At 54.4% G+C, this 12593-nt stretch overlaps 1 protein-coding gene across 2 annotated transcripts; it reads right to left on the bottom strand.

The window, feature by feature from the left end:
* Positions 1-2723: 2723 nt before the first annotated feature.
* On the bottom strand, positions 2724-11891 carry MTHFD2 (methylenetetrahydrofolate dehydrogenase (NADP+ dependent) 2, methenyltetrahydrofolate cyclohydrolase). Of its 2 annotated transcripts, XM_058820186.1 has the most exons (8): positions 11790-11891; positions 10416-10600; positions 9621-9743; positions 8058-8210; positions 6772-6879; positions 5420-5512; positions 4611-4736; positions 2724-3938 (listed from the first exon to the last, which is right to left on the bottom strand). In XM_058820186.1, the coding sequence occupies exons 1-8, from the start codon at positions 11873-11875 to the stop codon at positions 3799-3801; spliced, it is 1014 nt and encodes a 337-aa protein (XP_058676169.1). In that variant the 5' UTR covers positions 11876-11891; the 3' UTR covers positions 2724-3798. The 2 variants fall into 2 exon arrangements, with proteins under 2 accessions (XP_058676169.1, XP_058676170.1); XM_058820187.1 differs by lacking the exon at positions 6772-6879.
* Between the last annotated feature and the right edge of the window lie 702 nt (positions 11892-12593).

Here is a 12593-nt window from a genome sequence, read left to right as displayed (position 1 = left end):
TTTTAGGGTCCCATGCCCCGGTGGGTTTTAGGGTCCCACAACCCAGTGGATTTAGGGTCACGTGCCCTGGTGGATTTTAGGGTCGTGTGCTCCATAATTCCCCTCTCTTCCCACTGGGTGAAAGCAACGCCGCTGGCGGCGAAACGGGGCCAGAAAGGCGGGATTGGTGATTCTGGCACAGGAAGGGTGGGATGCGTGGTTTTGGCAAAGAAAGTGGGATGGGTGATTTTGGACCCAGAAAGGGAAAGTTGGAATTGGTGGTTTTGGCAAAAGAAAGGTGGGATTGGTGGTTTTGGCACAGGAAAGTAGGATGGGTGATTTTGGACCCAGAAAGGAGGAAGCGCCTGGAATGGGGATGGAGGAGGCTCCTGGGTTGGGCCTGAGGAAGAGAAGGCAGCTGGGATGGGGATGAGGAGGAGAAGGAAACACAGTGAGATGGGGATGAAGAGGAGGAAGGAGTCAGGGATGGCTCCTGATGGAATGCAGGCAGTTTCCACAGGGAAATGGCAACGGTGGCTGTAGCGAGGTCCTTTGGTCACCCACCCCACGTCCTCACCTGTAACCTCTGCCAGGCCTGGGACCAGCCCCAGGGCAATCCAAGGTTCCTCCCTGGAGGAATCCCCTGACTGGGGGAATCTGAGGATCCTCCCTGGAGGAATCCAAGGATTTTCCCTGGAGGATCCTCCCTGGAGGAATCCAGGATTCCCTCTGGCTCTGCTGCCCAGGGGCTCCGTTCCCACCCGGAGGGGAGAGCAGCCCCTGCCCCCAGTGCTCCCAGTTCCACCCAGCAGCTCCTCCCAGTGCCCAGCAGCGTTTTGGGGTCCCAAGGGGCTCTTTCCACCGGGTGGGGATCCAGGCTCCGTCCAGGTCCTCCCAGCTATGGTGAGGGTTTAAAGGAATTTTCTTCTTCTCCCAGCCCTGGTTTAGGAACGCTGCTCCCAGCACCCCTGGAATTGATTTTTTCTCATTTTTCCTGGATGAATCCTTCAGGTTTCTCCCTCCCAGAGCTCCCAGGCCCTTCCCTGAGCAGAACTGACCTGACACTGACACCAGCAGCACTGGGGCTCTTCTGGAACACCAGTGACACAAACACTGTAAATGGGACACCAGTTAAACATTGCAACTGGGACACCACTGACACTGGGACACCAGTTCAACACTGTAAATGGGACACCAGTGACACACTGGGACACCAGTGACACATTATTGCAACTGGACACCAGTTCAACATTACTGGAACTGGGACCCCAGTTTTACACTGTACATAGGACACCAGTTCAACACTGGGACACCAGTTCAACACTGGAACTGGGCACCAGTCACACATTTTAACTGGGACACCAGTTAAACACTGTACATAGGACACCAGTCAAACACTGCAAACAGGACACCAGTGACACCAGTTAACTGGGCACCAGTGACACCAGTTAGACCCTGTAACTGGGCACCAGTGACACCAGTTAAATCCTGTAACTGGGCACCAGTGACACCAGTTAAACCCTGTAACTGGGCACCAGTGACACCAGTTAGACCCTGTAACTGGTCTGTTCCTGACCCCTGTAAATACCCCAATCCTCTGCGACTCCAAGGCCGTTTCCTGTTTATGGCATTGCTCGTTCTGGTTCTGGCACAGCCCCAGGGACTCGAGGCAGAGCCCAAACCCTGCCCTGGCACTGCCCAAACTGCTCCTGTAGCTCCTGTGCCCACCCTGTGCCAGCTGCAGAGTGCTCTGGGCAGGTTTAAGGTTTTAATCCTGGTTTAACTTTTCCCCTGCTGCCCAGGGCTCTGGACAGGTTCAAGGTTTTAATCCTGGTTTAATTCTCTCCCTGCTGCCCAGGGCTCTGGGAGCTGTGCCCTGGGGCAGAGCTCGGTTTTGGGCTCAGTTTGTCGCTTTTGGGTTCAGTTTGTCCCTTTTGGGGTTTTGGTACCCAGGCTCAGCCTCCAGCACGGCCCCACTGAACCAGGTTGGATTTCTCTCAACAAAACCCAATAAAAGCTTCCCACAGCCTGAGCTCTCCTGTGCTTCATTGGGAACCCCAAATTCCCTCCCGGGGGTGGGGCACGAACCTTTGGGAACCCTAAAAAGGATAAATAATTCTATTAAAAAAAATATATATATATATTAAAAAAAAAAAAAATATATATAAATGTGGATATATATATAATGTATCTATATATAAAATGTATATATAAAATTATATATAATTATATATAAGATATCATATAAATATAATATATAGAATTATATATAAAATGTAAAATTGAATTATATAAAATAGATAGAATATATAATTAGAGATATTAAGTATATAATTATATATATAAACATAATATATAAAATTATATATAAATATATAAGATCTACATAATTATATATAAAGTCTATATTATATTTAAATATAAATATAATTCTATATAGATAAATTATAGATAACTATATAGAAATAGAATATATATTTATCTATTTAGTATAACTATTATAATACCTATTTATTGATAATTAATATTATATAATTATAGAAATAGAAATATATATTATTATATATAAATATTAAACTACATCATTATATATAGACATTAAAAAACCAAGCTTTAAACCCAAGCCCTGCCCCTTTCCAGAAGTGCAAGAATCAAATTATTTAAATATTATAAATTATTAGAAAACCCAATTATTATAAAAATATTCATCATTCCACGGCACAAAAAGCAAATTTTTGGTCTTCTCACACTTTATTGAGGCAGCCTGAGCTACTCACACGTTACACACGGTGCAGGAGCTCCCCCACGCCCAGCTGGTCTTTGGTTACAAAAAAGGGTTTGAAAAATTCACCTTTAATCCAGAGAGCAGGAAAAGCCCAGCCTAGAACAGGCTTTGAGAACTCACCATTGATCCAGAGAGCAAGAAAAGCTCAGCCTAGAACAGGCTTTAAAAATTCACCTTTAATCCAGAGAGCACGAAAAGCTCAGCCTAGAACAGGCTTTAAAAATTCACCTTTAATCCAAGAAGCAGGAAAAGCCCAGCCTAGAACAGGCTTTGAGAACTCACCATTGATCCAGAGAGCAAGAAAAGCTCAGCCTAGCTGCACTCTAGAACAGGCTACACCAGCCCAGGCCTGCACAGGCCCAGGACTAAAGTATGGCTTTAATTTTCATTTGTTTTTTCAAGTAATTCCTCTAGAGAAGAGCTTAAACTACAGATCCAGCCCTGAGGGGGAACTGGGAGAGCCAGGATGCAAACAGGAGCAGGGCAGGTAATCCCAGCTCAAACACAAAACTGGAGTGTGGATACAAAACTGGAGTTTGGATAATCCCAGCCCAAAACCAAAGCAGGAGGAGTGTGGAAAATCCCAGCTCAGCCAATCCCTGTGAGCTCAGGCTGGGGAAAGCCCCACGTGCAGGACAATAAATAACAAATACTGCAATATTGCATTTGCTGTGGGCCTGGCAGGCTGGAATGGCGAGGTTAGGCCTGGCTCTGAGGGGCCCCATTAAACCTGGCTTGGAGCACCCCTCATTAAGCCCAGCTCTGTTTAGGCAGGCAGAGCCTGGAGCTCCCAGGGTCTCAGCAGTTTCTTGGCAGCAGTGGTGGTGTTCTGAGGGACCCCTTGTTAAGCCTGGTTCTGAGGGACCCCTCATTAAACCCAGCTCTGAAGGACCCCTGGTTAAGCCCAGCCCTATTTAGGCAGGCACAGCCTGCAGCTCACAGGTTTTCAGCAGTTTCTTGGCAGCGATGATGGTGTTCAGAGGGATCCCTGGTTAAACCCAGCTCTGAGGTGCCCCTGGTTAAGCCCAGCGTGTTTAGGCAGGCACAGCCTGCAGCTCACAGGTTTTCAGCAGTTTCTTGGCAGCGATGATGGTGTTCTTCATCAGCATGGCCACCGTCATGGGCCCCACGCCGCCGGGCACGGGTGTGATGTAACTCGCCTTCTTCTTCACCCCTGAGGGAAAAGCTGGGCTTAAGGGCCAGGCCAGGCTGCCCAGCCTAAAGCCAGGCAGGTTCTGTCGGGATTGAGGCTTTAGGAACGGGCTCTGGGTGGGTTTATCCTGCTGGACAGCGAGGCAAGGCCCGGCCTGGGTGGGAAGGACAAGGTGGGGAAAAGCGCCGAGCCAGGCTTAAAAGCACCAAGCCAGGCCTGGAAGCACAAAGGTCCAAACAAGCAAAAAGCCAGGCCCAGAAGTGCCAAAAAGCCAGGCCTAAAAGTGCCAAAAAGCCAGGCCCAAAAGTGCCAAAAAGCCAGGCCCAAAAGTGCCAAAAAGCCAGGCCCAAAAGTGCCAAAAAGCCAGGCCCAAAAGTGCCAAAAAGCCAGGCCCAGAAGTGCCAAAAAGCCACGCCTAAAAGTGCCAAAAAGCCAGGCCCAAAAGTGCCAAAAAGCCAGGCCCAAAAGTGCCAAAAAGCCAGGCCCTAAAGGTGATTTTTAGCACAGCAATGCCAAATCCAAGCCTGGGGTTGGAGCAGAGGCAGAGACCCAACTGCTGAGGCTCAGGAGGCTCCTCTGGAGCGTCCCCATGGGATATCCCTGAGCTCAGGGACACAAACCAGGATTGTCCCCTCCCCAGTGCCCCAAACAGCTGATCCTGAGCCCAAGGAGCCCATCCTGAGCCCTCCTCACCTTCGAAGTCCACGTCCCCCACGAGGCGGGGCCGGGCCGTGAGCGGGTCCTGCACGCGGGTGATGCCAACGTCGATCACGGCCGCGCCCTCCTTGATCATGTCAGCCGTGATCAGGTTGGGGATGCCTGGAAAACACAACCCGACCTTCAGGAAAACACAGCCACAACCTCAGGGAAGCACAGCCACAACCTCAGGAAAACAACCTCACCCTCAGGGGGGCTCCACATCCCCTGATCCCAACATTCCCAGAATGTCCCAACCCATCTGGGATTTCCTGCCTCACCAGAATTATTGGATTCAGGAGTTTTAAGGGTTTTTTCCAATGTAAAACATCCGAACAAATGCAAATCTGATCCCCTACATCCCAATGCTCCCAGGATGTTCCAACCCATCTGGGATTTCCTGCCTCACCAGAATTATTGGATTCAGGAATTTTAAGGGTTTTTCCCAATCTAAACCATCCTAAGAAATGCAAATCTACCCCCTGATCCCCCTCATCCCAATGTTCCCAGGGGAGGATTTTGGGGTGACTCTGCAGGGATGCCCAGGGTGGATTTTGGGGTGTCTGTGCGGGGTCCCAGGGTGGATTTTGGGGTGTCTGTGCAGGGTCCCAGGGTGGGATTTTGGGGTGTCTGTGCAGAGCCAGGAGCTGCACCCACAATCCTGCTGAGTTCCCTCCCACCCCAAGCCACTCCACGACTCCCCAAGGGCAGAACCCCAAAACCTGAGGCTGCTTTTTGCCCCAACCCCAGGACCCCCCCAGCCCATTCCACGGCCAGGGTCCCCAGCAGCCCCAGCCCAGCCTGACCTGCAGCAGCCACCACGATGTCAGCACGGATGGTGTGCTGCTTCAGCTGCTCCTTGGGCGTGTAGCGGTGCGAGATCGTCACCGTGGCGTCACCTGCGGGGACAAGGGACACCGGGGTGACCTGGGCCAGCTCTGAGACAGCCCAGCACCCTGCATGGCAGCAGATCAGCACCATGGCTTCTGAGGTGGGGCTGGAAACAGGAAAGTTTTCATAAAAAACAAAAAATTTTCTCTTTCTTACAGAGAAAAACTGAGCTAAGGGCAAGGTTTTTGCTCCTGCTAAAACACCCCACAAAAGGGAGGATTGCCTTTGTTATACCCAAAAAAGGGATTATTTCCTTTGTTATACCCAAAAGAGGGATTATTTCCTTTGTTATACCCCAAAAAAGGGATTATTTCCTTTGTTATACCCAAAAAAGGGATTATTTCCTTTGTTATACCCCAAAAAAGGGATTATTTCCTTTGTTATACCCCAAAAAAGGGACGATTTCCTTTGTTCTGTTCCTTTTCTAGTGAATTACCCAGGCCAGACCTCTTGGCCTCTGCCCAACTGGCAGCCCCAGGTTTGAAGTGAAGTCCTAAAGGTCTTTGTATTAAGTTTAGGAGAGAAACTTCTGGGCTTTTTTTGCCTTTTTAAGCAGACAAAGAATAATTTGGTCACTGACATTCCCACAGGTCAGGAATTCCCACCCAGCACCCAAACCCAGCCAGGGCTCTTCTCCTCCAAGGTGTTCCTCAGGAACATCAGGGCCTGCTGGTGAACCCCAAAATCAGCCTCGAGGGACAGGAAGGGATTTGGGGTGGAACAGAAGATGGAGATGCTGAAGGAGGGTCAGGAGGGACCTTCTGGCTCTCCACAACTCCATGGGGACAGGAGGGGGCAGCCAGGGCAGGGTCAGGAAACAAAACAGTCTCAAACTGTGGAGGAGAAGTTTAGGGCTGGATATTGGGAAAAAATCCATCATGGAGAGGTTGTGAAATAGGGACAGGATGGGATAAAACAGCCTCAAGGGACAGCATGGGATAGAACAGGCTCAGGCTGTGCCAGGAGGGGGTTAGGGCTGGTTATCAGGAAAAAATCCATCATGGAGAGGTTGTAAAATATTGGATGAGGCCACTCAGGGAAAGGGAGGAGTCACCACCCCTGGAATTGTTCAGCACACACGTGGAGGTGGCACTGGGGCTGTGGTGCCCATGGCTGCGTTTCACCACCTCGGACACCTTTCCAGACCATTTCCCTGCACAATTCTGGCATTCCAAGGCCACACTGGGGATTATTTCAGCAGGGAGAGCTCTGGGAGGCTCCAGGGCAGCTTTGTGAGGTGTTTCCCCCGAGTGTTTCCCAGCCCTACCTCCGGGGCGCTCGTGGCTGCCGTCGGTGTGCAGCAGCATGGCGATGGGCATGCCCACGTTCTTGGACCTGCCCGCCACCACCACGTTCCTGCCCAGCGTGGGGATCCCTGCAGGGCACAGAGCACAGCCTGGCACGCTGCCCTGGGCTGGGGGGCACGGCTGAGCCCAGCTGGGGCCCGGCACAGCACCCCAAAATCCAGCCTGGGCATCCCTGCACAGCACCCCAAAATCCACCCTGAGAGCCCTGCACAGCACCCCAAAATCACCCTTGGGAGCCCTGCACAGCACCCCAAAACTGGGTAAGTTTTGAGCTCAGGCCCCCTTAGGCCAGAGCAGAGCAGGACAATCCCTCCCTGTCCTTGATGTTCCCAGGACAGAACAATCTCTCCCTGTCCTTGATGTCCTCAGGACAGGACAATCCCTCTCTATCCCTGATGTCCCTCCCAGTACAGAACAATCCCTCCCTGGCCACACTGTCCCTGGTGTCCTGAGCTGGAATTCCCAGAATCCCCAAAACCTGCACCAGCAGCAGTTCCCACCCAGCTGGAATTCCCAAATCCCCAAAAGCTGCAGCTCCCACCCCAGCTGGAATTCCCAGAAATCCCCAAAAGCTGCAGCAGCAGCTCCCACCCAGCAGGAATTCCCAAATCCCTAGATGCCCATGTCCCACCCCAGCAGGAATTCCCATGTCCCACCCAGCAGGAATTCCCCAATCCCCATGTCCCTATGTCCCACCCAGCAGGAACCCCCATGTCCCACCCAGCTGGAATTCCCAAATCCCCAAATCCCCATGTCCCACCCAGCAGGAATTCCCAAATCCCCAGATCAGCAGCTCCCACCCCAGCAGGAATTCCCAATCCCCATGTCCCACCCAGCAGGAATTCCCAATCCCCATGTCCCCATGTCCCACCCAGCAGGAATTCCCAATCCCCATGTCCTACCCAGCAGGAATTCCCAAACCCCCAATCCCCATGTCCCACCCAGCAGGAATTCCCAAATCCCCAGATCAGCAGCTCCCACCCCAGCAGGAATTCCCAATCCCCATGTCCCACCCAGCAGGAATTCCCAATCCCCATGTCCCCATGTCCCACCCAGCAGGAATTCCCAATCCCCATGTCCTACCCAGCAGGAATTCCCAAACCCCCAATCCCCATGTCCCACCCAGCAGGAATTCCCAAATCCCCAGATCAGCAGCTCCCACCCCAGCAGGAATTCCCAATCCCCATGTCCCCAAATCCCACTCAGCAGGAATCCCAGCAGGAACCCCCATGTCCCCATGCCCCACCTGTCCTCTGGATGATCTCCCAGACCCCCCTGGGCGTGGCAGGCAGCATGGAGTCCTGGTCCAGGCACATCCTGCCCACGTTGAGCACGTGGAACCCGTCCACGTCCTTGTGCGGGCTCACGGCGTTGCACACGCGGCGCTCGTCGATGTGCTCTGCACAGGGCAGGGACACAGCTGGGCTGGGCTGCCAGATGTGCTGCCAGATGTGCTGCCAGGTGTGAGCCCGAGCCCTGGCATGGAGCCCTGACCCCAAACCTTGAGCTGGAACTGTGACCCCAAACTGGAATTTCAACACAAACTGGAATTCTGACCCCAAACCTTGAGCTGCAATTGTGACCCCAAACTAGAATTGTAACCCCAAGCCTTGAGCTGGAATTGTGACCCCGAGCTGGAATTGTGACCCCAAACTCAAACTGTGACCCTGAGCTGGAGCTCTGACCATGAGCCTTGAGCTGCAATTGTGACCCCAAACTAGAATTGCAACCCCAAGCCTTGAGCCGGAATTGTGCCCCCAAACTGGAATTGTGACCCCAAACTGGAATTGTGACCCTGAGCCTTGAGCTGGAATTGTGCCCCCAAAGTGAAATTGTGACCCTGAGCTGGAATTGTGACCCCAAATTGAAATTAGGACCCTTAGCCTTCAGCTGAAATTGTGACCCCAAACTGGAGGTCTGACCCCAAGCCTTGAGCTAGAATTGTGACCCCAAACTGGAGCTGTGACCTTGAACCCTAGGCTGGAATTTCAACCCCCAGCTCCAAGCTGGAATTGCAACCCTAAACTGGAGCTCTGACCCTGAGCCTTGAGCTGGAATTGTGACCCCAAACTGAAATTGTGACCCTGAGCTGGAATTGTGACCCCAAGCTAGAGCTCTGACCCCAAGCCTTGAGCTGCAATTGTTACCCCAAACTGAAATTGTGACCCTGAGCTGGAATTGGCACCCCAAACTGGAGCTCTGATTCCAGGTCCTGAGTTGGAATTGCAACCCTGAGCTGGAATTATGATCCCAAGCCCTGAACTCTGATCCTGAGCCTTGAAATGGAATTGCCACCCCAAACTAGAGCTGTAACCTTAAACCTTGAACTTGGAATTGCAGCCCCAAACTGGAGCTGTGACCTTGAGCTGGAATTGTCACCCCAAACCCTGAGCTGGAATTTCAACCCTGAGCCCCAAACTGGAACTGCAACTCCAAACTGGAGCTATGACCATACATCTTGAGCTGGAATTTCAATCCCCAGCCCCAAGCTGGAATTATACCCCCAAACTGGAGCTGTGACCCCGAGCTGCAATTCTGACCCTGAGCTCAGCCCCTCCAGCGTGCGGGACGTGCCTGTCCCCATCCCTGCCAGTGCAGCTGGCAGCTCCCAGCACGGGCACCGAACACTCTGCAGTGCCAGCCCTGCCCACCCTGAGGGGATTTATCAGCAGCCCAAGGCCGCCCACGCCCCGCTGGGGAAGCTGATACCGACAGTGAGCCCTGCAGAGCTGCTGAGGGGAGATCAGGGCAGTGCTGCCCCAGCCTTGGCAGCTTTCTGGCAATGCAGGAGGGGAGCTGAGCTGCTCACCAGGCAGGGGGAGCTGCACCAGGAGCCCGTCCACGGCCGTGTCACTGTTGAGTTTGGCAATCAGCTCCAGCAGCTCCTCCTCGCTGATGGAGGCTGGCCTGAGGATGGTCTCGCTGCTGATCCCTGCAATCACCAAATACACAGAGTCACAAAAGAGTGAATTTCCCACATTTTGTGCATTTTCCACCCTGTTTTGTTGCCTGGTTAAATGTGGGAGGTGCACGCAGAGCATGGAAGGGCTTGTGCAGCTCCCAGGCTGGAGAGACCTTCACAAACCTTGGGATTTGTTGTTTGGGATGATTTTATGGGGCTGGTGGCCTGGGAAAGGGGGTTTGGGACCCTGCCAGGGCAGGGAGAAACCCAAGCAAGGGCTGCTGCCATGAAAATAAAACCACATGGGCACAGTAAAAAAGGGAAGTTTGCCTCAAAATCCCAGCTCCAAAAGCAGCTTCAGCTGCTCAGACCCAAGTTAAATGACACCATTTATTGCCCTGACCCCGAGCAGGACCTTGGACTGCAGGATGGAGCCAGAGAGCTGCTGAACAGGGGCTGTGTCCCAGATAGATGGGAAAAGGAGGCCAAAAATGCCCTCTTGTGCTTTTTATGGTTTTAGGAAGGCTGAAAAACCCCAATCCCGCCCTGAAGGATCCAATTGATCACATTCAACCACACCCCAGAGCATAAATTCTGGATGAAGCCAAGAAACCAACAGGTGGGAGCATCCCAAAAAAAAGCTCCCAGCATCGAGTATTCCCAACCAAAGTGCGTTTTTAGGGCAGGAAAGCTCCCACTCACCCACATCAGCCGCCGCTTTGGTTTTGTTGAGCACGTAGGAGTGGCTGGCCGGGTTCTCGCCCACCAGCACCACGCTCAGGTGCGGCCTCCTGTTGCCGGCAGCCACCCACTGCTGCACCTCGTGCCGCGCCTCCTGCCGGATCTGCCGCGCCAGCTTCCTGCCCGAGATCACCACGGCGTCCCCGCTGCACGGGAACAGGGTCAGCACAGCCCCGGGAACCGGGCAGGAAACCACGGGGAACAGGGTCAGAACAGCCCCGGGAACCGGGCAGGAAACCACGGGGAACAGGGTCAGAACAGCCCCGGGCACCGGGCAGGATGGGGCAGGAAACCAAGGGAAAAATGGGAAAGGGTCAGCACAGCCCTGCTGCCAGTCCCAGGCAGGATGGGGCAGAAAACCAGGGGAAAAAAAGCTCCCTCCCTTGTGCTTTATCAGCGCCTTTAGCACCTTTGTGCTCGGTCACGTTTTAGGCTCGGTTCCAGCATCAACGCTGGGGCCAAATGGGGCAGAACCCGAGCTGGAAGGGACCCACCAGGATCATTGATTACATCCCAAAATCCTGCTCTGTGCAAGCCTGAGGATGTTGTGCAAACGTTGTCTGGAGCAGGGTGGGATGTTCGGGGGTCTCTGTCCCTGTCACACCAGTGAGTGCTCAGGGTGGTCTCTGTCCCTGTCACCTCACAGAATGTTCTGAGCTCTCTATCCCCCTCATGCGAAGAAATAATTAAAAAGAGGGAGTGGTGATCTCCTTCTTTATCACTCAGGGGGTCTCTGTGCCCCTCATTCTGGGGGATGATCGGGGGATCTCTGTCCCCATGGCCTCGGAGGAGCCCCGGTGTGAGGTGATCTCTGTCCCCCTCAGCCCGGGGTGTCTCCGTTCCCCTCACGCCGGGGCAGCCCCGCTGTGAGGCGGTCCCTCTTATTCTGGGGGATGATAGAGGTGTCTCTATCCATCCCCCTCACCCCAGGGATTGCTCAGGAGTATTTCCATCTCCCCTTACCCGAGGCGAGCCCCGCTCTGAGGCGATCTCTGTCCCCCTCACCCGAGGCCAGCCCCGCTCTGAGGCGGTCTCACCCCCCGTGCCGGGGCAGCCCCGCACTCCCACGCAAGGCGGCCGCGGGATTTCATCAGCCTGCAGCTCCCGCCGCAGCCGCTGGGGGCCCGCCCGCCGCCCCCGGAACCGCCGGGGCCAAACGAGCCGCGACCCCAGCCCGGGGACCGCCCGAACCGAATCGAACCGGGCCGGGCCGGGCCAGGCTGGGCTTCCCCCTCTCACAGCCTTCAGTGTACCCGGCCTCGGCGGAGCGCGGCGGGCGCTGCTCCCACCTCCCTCCCAAGCATCCCCGCAGATCCCCCGGTGTCCCGGCCGTACCGAGCGGCGCTGAGGTGCAGGCGGCGGGCGCGGGGCTCCATCGCGGCGCGGCTGAGGGCGCGGAGGGGCTGGAGCGCGGCGGCCATGGCGTGGCTTGGACTGACAGGCGGCAGGAACAGCATTGAGGAGAGCGTGCTTCCTGTGCCTTATATAGCGGTAAGCCCCGCCCCACCCGGCAATAACCAATGGGATTCAGCCCCAAAAATGATTGATGGAGGTTCTCACGTTGACTGGCGGGAGAGGCGCTGAGGCCGGGCTGCGATGCCGGACCGAGAGCGACCGCGGCAGCTCCAAAGGGGGTGAAAATCAACATAAGAACCGTGAGATTGGTTATTTGGTATAATTAGTGTCACCTCCGCAGTCCGGCAGTGGGCACGGTGTGGGTGATGAGAGGCTGGGATGACCCCAGAGGTGCCCCGGTTAGTGCGGTTCCAGCGATGGGAGCGGCGGTCGGCCCGGAGTCACCCTCAGCCCGGTACCGGAGCCCCGGGAATGTCCTGGAGTCCCCCCAGCCCGGTACCGGAGCCCCGGTGTCCCCCTCAGCCCGGTATCGGAGCCCCGGGATCGCCCTGGAGTCCCCCCAGCCCGGTACCGGAGCCCCGGGACCACCCTCGCCCCGCGACTGGCCCGGAAGGAGGGAGAGACAGACGGACACCGGCGGGGGAATCCCCCGGTGTGTGCCCAAGGTAAGGGACAAAATAAAATAAAATAGGCAAAAATGTCACAAATGGTGTGGCTGATCTCTGCTGTCCCCACGTGTCACTTGTCACCCACACAAATCACAAATCCCCCCAAAAGTGGGGC

The sequence above is a fragment of the Ammospiza caudacuta genome, chromosome 26 (genome assembly GCF_027887145.1).
Source record: "Ammospiza caudacuta isolate bAmmCau1 chromosome 26, bAmmCau1.pri, whole genome shotgun sequence".
NCBI classification, from domain to species: domain Eukaryota; kingdom Metazoa; phylum Chordata; class Aves; order Passeriformes; family Passerellidae; genus Ammospiza; species Ammospiza caudacuta.
This window is presented reverse-complemented; position numbering and strand designations above follow the sequence as displayed.

Excerpts from the sequence above, each read along its gene's own strand:
- MTHFD2 (XM_058820186.1), bottom strand. The coding sequence starts at position 11,875 with ATGGCCGCCGCGCTCCAGCCCCTCCGCGCCCTCAGCCGCGCCGCGATG. Across the intron at positions 6,880-8,057 it reads GGAGATCATCCAGAGGACAG|GGATCCCCACGCTGGGCAGG; the intron begins GTGGGGCATGGG and ends TGTGCCCTGCAG. Across the intron at positions 3,939-4,610 it reads GGGGGACGTGGACTTCGAAG|GGGTGAAGAAGAAGGCGAGT; the intron begins GTGAGGAGGGCT and ends CTTTTCCCTCAG.